This window comes from Dendroctonus ponderosae, unplaced genomic scaffold (assembly GCF_020466585.1).
Source record: "Dendroctonus ponderosae isolate FM_Combo_2020 unplaced genomic scaffold, Dpon_F_20191213v2 Dpon_F_20191213_1, whole genome shotgun sequence".
In the NCBI taxonomy this organism is placed as follows: Eukaryota; Metazoa; Arthropoda; class Insecta; order Coleoptera; family Curculionidae; genus Dendroctonus; species Dendroctonus ponderosae.
The window spans coordinates 1,733,666-1,739,158 of record NW_026017110.1 but is presented as its reverse complement, the minus strand read 5'-3'; the positions used below and the strand labels follow the sequence as shown (position 1 = coordinate 1,739,158).

The following is a 5,493-nucleotide window of genomic DNA, read 5'->3' as shown; positions in this document are numbered from 1 at the left end:
TTGAAGTGGCCTGATTTATTGAATATTTGCTGATAACCCCAGTGGGTGCAGTGATAATAACAACTGACTTAGGTCGGGTTGAGGTTTTATTTATGCCTTGTATCCTTTATATTCGAATTACCAGCAGGAAAATCTACGTTTTTCTTTCAGCTTTTTAAAATTAAATAATTGCCATGTTTTTTTTTTGTTCCGTTACATAATGATAACTGAGTCAATAGTAAATGACTAGTTGTCGGCCATAGAGATGCGGTATGCGGTTATTTTTTTCAACCGTAGTTTCATTGCCTTAATAGCGCAGTGCTTTAGATAACCGTTCTTTATACAGGGCCATGAAAAAATCACCTGCATATCGAACAATACGCGTTTGAGGGAATATTTTGCCTTTTATTTAACTCACAACGTATGCACAATGTCACAAAACGATCGTTCATAAAAGCCTATTTTAATAAGAATCTGGCGAATGTTGCGAAAATATAACGTGGGTTTTTGGTAGTCGTTCAAATCGGTCAAATTTGCTTCCAAAATGGTTGTGAATTGTCTTCTGGTGAGTTTTCAGACATCAATAGTTTCCAACCGAGATTTGTTAATACTTTGCTATTCAACGTATGTTTCGCCCAAAGAAAACAACACATTTTTATGCGAAATTTGATGGCAATTTGAATGCGCTAAATGGGTTGCTTTGCATAAAACACTTTGCATAAAATATTTTTCTTCATCAAATATGTACCCGTAGCTGAAATAATCACACATTTTCCTTTGTTGTTTCAGTTGGAGAACGCCAATTCCTCCGTTCTCAAGCCACTGGAGGAGTTTCGGAAAAAATACATCGGCGGCGTGAAAAGCGAAAAGAAAAAGTTCGAGAAACAGACTGCAAAATTTTGCCAAAATCAAGAAAGATACCTAAATAAAACCACGAAAAATCCCAACACATTACAAGAGGTAAGTGGGCACACTTTTGGCCGAAACAGACCAGAATAATGGATCTGTTTTAGTCCCAATTGTTTTCAATAACCCATGTTCTGGTTGTTGTTGTACAAAGCGACCATGACGAAACAAAACGTCTCCAAATCCCCCAAAAGCGATACACCATTTCACAGAAGAATGAGTCAAACAAATCGGGTTATTGTTTTAACAAAGTATAAAAGAAAGTGGTTTGGAACCCAGCGGTACCAAATTAGGCAAGCACGTGATTTGTTGTCCTCGACTTAAAGTGTTCTCGCAAGATTTGAAATGTTTTACTTTTATGGGCCATATATTATAATGTAGAATTTTCAAACTATTGAAACGCGCTTTGCCTGCCGCAAAGTGGAGAAATGCACTAAAATCTCTTAACGGTATCCATTAGCGATAGTTTGGATTTACAAGGCGGCAATAAAATTGTAAATGGGTTTTGGGAAACACGAAATTCGCTGTGGTGTTTACGTTAAATATGTCATTAAGAGGCATGGGATAATGCGACTTTACAACATATTTATTGCCCTTTCTTCTTTAAGCAGCTTACCAGTCAAGAAAGCTGTTTTTTTCGCTTTAGGCGCTCTTCAAAGACGGTTTAGTAGAACGAGGAATTTTCACAGGTTGCGTCTGATTATCAGAAATCTATGAAAACCATTTTAGTATAAATTAGCCGCTATTAAACAAGCAACTACCTGAACAAAAGCGTATATAGCTTGCCCTGATTATGACCGACGATTTTATTGTTATCGATAAATACTTAATGATTATTCAACGATTACCTTGATATCGACGTGACCGTGTGTGTTTTGTTGAACAGAAACAGACTAATGGTTAAAATATGTTTTCAATTGACATACTTGGTCTGGCCAGTTTGCTTTGCATCGCATAAAAAATAATGCTTTTCTTTATATTATGCGGTGACGATTCCAGGTGTATGATGATTACAATACATTAAACAATAGTTTATAAATATGCATATTTTTCGAGGGCATTGTTTTCGATTTTATGTAGACAATTCGCATAATACAAGGATGAAAGTTATGGATTTTTTTCGCTGATCTAGTTTTGTTAGCTGGTGTTTACGAAGGATTTTTAATTATGCGCCATGTCGAAAGTTTGCTCGTTTTTAATTTCATATTGCTGTTCTGAAGCCCGTTTTCGGTCAACCGTTTGAAAATATAGGAATGCGAACTTCAGGACATTATAAAGGAGGCTTTAGGTTACATTTAGGGCGAATCAACATCACGTTTAGGGCGAATTTGGCTTTATTCGGGCCAGTCGTTCGGGCCTAATTATTTTTTGAACTTTGCCAAGTTTTTGTGCAGCTTTTTATTTTTGCCCCAGATTTTTCGAAAGTGCGTTTCTGAACTGTGGGCTAATATATCCGAATACGGATTTTATGAACTTGTAAAGAATGCCCCAGTTTACAGGCGATGTGAATTTGGTTTCATTCGATCCACTGGTTTCTACATAATTCATTCTTGAACTTGCGTCAAAGTGTTTACGATTTTTTATTTTTCAACCCTGCCCTTCTCTTGGCCGTTTCTAAGGCCCGCTTCAGCCATTTTAATGCTGGTTTAAAGAAAAATGGAAAAAGAAGCTTTGCTTTCCGAGTAATGTGAATCTGGTTTCACTTGATCCACTGGTACCTTCATAATTCATTCTTGAACTTTGGTGAAAATGTTTGCTTATTTTTGCACCCGGTCCTTCTCATGATCACCTGTTTTAGAGATCCATATAAAGATTCAAAAAAAATGAATGAAAATGAAATAGAAGCCATGGTTTACATGTGATCTTAATTTTGTTTCATTCGATCCTCTGGTTCTTCCTTCATAATTTATTTTTGAACTTGGGTGATATTTTCCGCTTTTTTATTTTTGCATGTTGTCCTTCTCATGATCGTTTCTAATCACTCGCTTCAGACATTTCAATGCCTGTTTCAAAACATGGAACAAGAAACTTGATTTTTCATGTTATGTGAATTTGGTTTCACTCGAGCCACTGGTTCCTTCATGATTCATTCATTCTTGAACTTGAGCAAAATGTTTTGTGTTTTTTGATTTGTGCACCCGATCCTTCTCTTGATCGTTTCTAATTACCTGCTTCAGAAATTCTTATGTGGGTTTCAAAAAATCGAAAAGAAACCTTCATTTTACATGTTATGTGAGCCTGGTTTTATTCGATTTTCTGGTTTCTTGATAATTGATGCTTGAACTTGAGTAAATTTTTGAGCGGTTTTTCATTTTTGCACCTCGTCCTTTTGATGCCCGTTTCTAATCATTTGCATCAACCCTTCATTTGCGGATTTCAAAATCAAAAAAATCGAAACGGAACCTTCATTTTACATGTGAGGTGAATCTGGTTTCATTCGATCTACTAGTTTCTTGATAATTAGTTCTTGAACTTGAGTAAACTTTTGGGCCGGTTTCGATTTTGGCACCTCTTCCTTCTGATGCCCGCTTCTGATTATTTACTTCAGTTCTTCATATGCGGGCTTCAAAAAATCGAAACGGAACCTTCATTTTACATGTGAGGTGAATCTGGTTTTCTTCGATCCACTAGTTTCCTGATAATTAGTTCTTGAACTTGAGTAAACTTTTGGGCGGGTTTCGATTTTTGCACCTCGTCCTTCTGATGCCCGCTTCTGATTATTTACTTCAGTTCTTCATATGCGGGCTTCAAAAAATCGAAACGGAACCTTCATTTTACATGTGAGGTGAATCTGGTTTCATTCGATCCGCTGGTTTCTTCATAATTAGTTCTTGAACTTGAGTAAACTTTTGGGCGGGTTTCGATTTTTGCACCTCGTCCTTCTGATACCCGCTTCTGATCATTTGCTTCAGTCCTTCATATGCGGGTTTCAAAAATTGGAAACGAAACCTTCATTTTACGTGTGATGTGAATCTGTTTTCATCCGATCTACTGGTTTCTTCATAATTAGTTCTTGTACTTAAGTAAAATTTTGGGCGGTTTTCCATTTTTGCACCTCTTCCTTCTGATGCCCGCTTCTGATTATTTACTTCAATTCTTCATATGCGGGCTTCAAAAAATCGAAACAGAACCTTCATTTTACATGTGATGTGAATCTGGTTTCAGTCGATCCACTGGTTTCTTCATAATTAGTTCTTGTACTTGAGTAAAATTTTGGACGATTTTCTATTTTTGCACCTCGTCCTTCTGATGCCCGCTTCTGATTACTTGCTTCAGTTCTTCATATGCGGGTTTCAAAAAATCGAAAAGGAACCTTCATTTTACAAGTGAGGTGAATCTGGTCTCATTCGATCTACTGGTTTCTCGATAACTAGTTCTTGAACTTGAGTAAGATTTTTTGCGGTTTTTCATTTTTGCACCATGCCCTTCTGAAGCGTGTTTCTGATCAACCAGTTCAGAGTTTGGGATGCGAGTTTAAAAAAATTAAAACGGAGCTTTGGTTCATCCATAGTGCATCCATATTTTTTTTTTATGAAATAACGCTGTTGTTGCAAGTAAACCTACTTTGTCCTCTGTTGATGATTCCTATCATTAACCATAATATCCGTGCTGTTATTTTCCTGTAGATTTGTGTGGCAAATTTTGCGATTTTTCAGTATACGAACATACATATCCGTGACCGTAGATACGAAATTGTCAATTTCCGTTTTGTCCGATGAGCTTTTATGGAACAATCAAGCCGAGGTATTTGAAGGTCGTCATACACAATTGCGCCTGAAAAGGTAACAATAACAGGCTGGGTAACAAAAATGGAAGAGAGAACGTACCTGAAGCATCCCATCGGACACGAATACACGACTTCTTATTTATTATTTAGATTAGATTTTGGTCGGAACATCCGTGCCTTCACTTTTTTTTTTTCACTTCGATTGACGCAATCCTGTTTGCTCGGAGGCTGCTGGTAACGCATGTGGAGAGCTCATTTACCAGACGGCTACATCTCGGAAATTAAAATTTTACACGTACAAGTCCATTATTGCATTTTTCTAAATTCCTCGCGTTTATTACATAAACATTTCCAGCCGTTTCATCAGCGTCCATACGATTAGGCAATAGAATGGCAGCAGGATGCAAAGAATAACCATGATTATAAACAGATCTATTGTTACATGCGAGTCTGTTTATTATTATTGGCCACAATTAGCAGCCGACTGCCCCATATTTTGTCAATTAATTTATGCAAAGTCTGTTTTGTATGTAATAATTTTGATCAGCTTTCCTAACATACTGCATGCGGCTGGTTTAGTTAGTGGTGGTTTCTTCGTTATATTTTTGATGTTGGCATTCTCAGTTATATCAGCATCTTTAACGCCTTTAGAGAGTTTTTTAGGATTCTTGGGACTTGATAGGGGATTTTATTTTCGCAATTGTGCTCAAATATCGAATTGACGCGGATTTATTTTTCATCAGTTAGTATTGTCATAAAACATGACCCAAAGTGAGCACAACCTAGTAAATCACGATCTGAACCCCAACCCATCGATTACTAATCATCCATCTAACTGGCAAAGTCAACATTGCCATCAGAAAAGCACTTATTTTGTTAGA

The 5,493-nt window shown here is 36.8% G+C and overlaps 1 protein-coding gene across 1 annotated transcript in view; it reads left to right on the top strand.

Moving 5' to 3' along the window:
* Window positions 1-5,493, top strand: part of LOC109543735 (rho GTPase-activating protein 26) — a gene marked incomplete at its 3' end in the record, with an annotated part of 44,470 nt that overhangs the window by 26,740 nt on the left and 12,237 nt on the right. Inside the window, 1 exon segment of the mRNA XM_048660879.1 lies at window positions 769-939. Coding sequence (XP_048516836.1) covers window positions 769-939 — 171 coding nt within the window.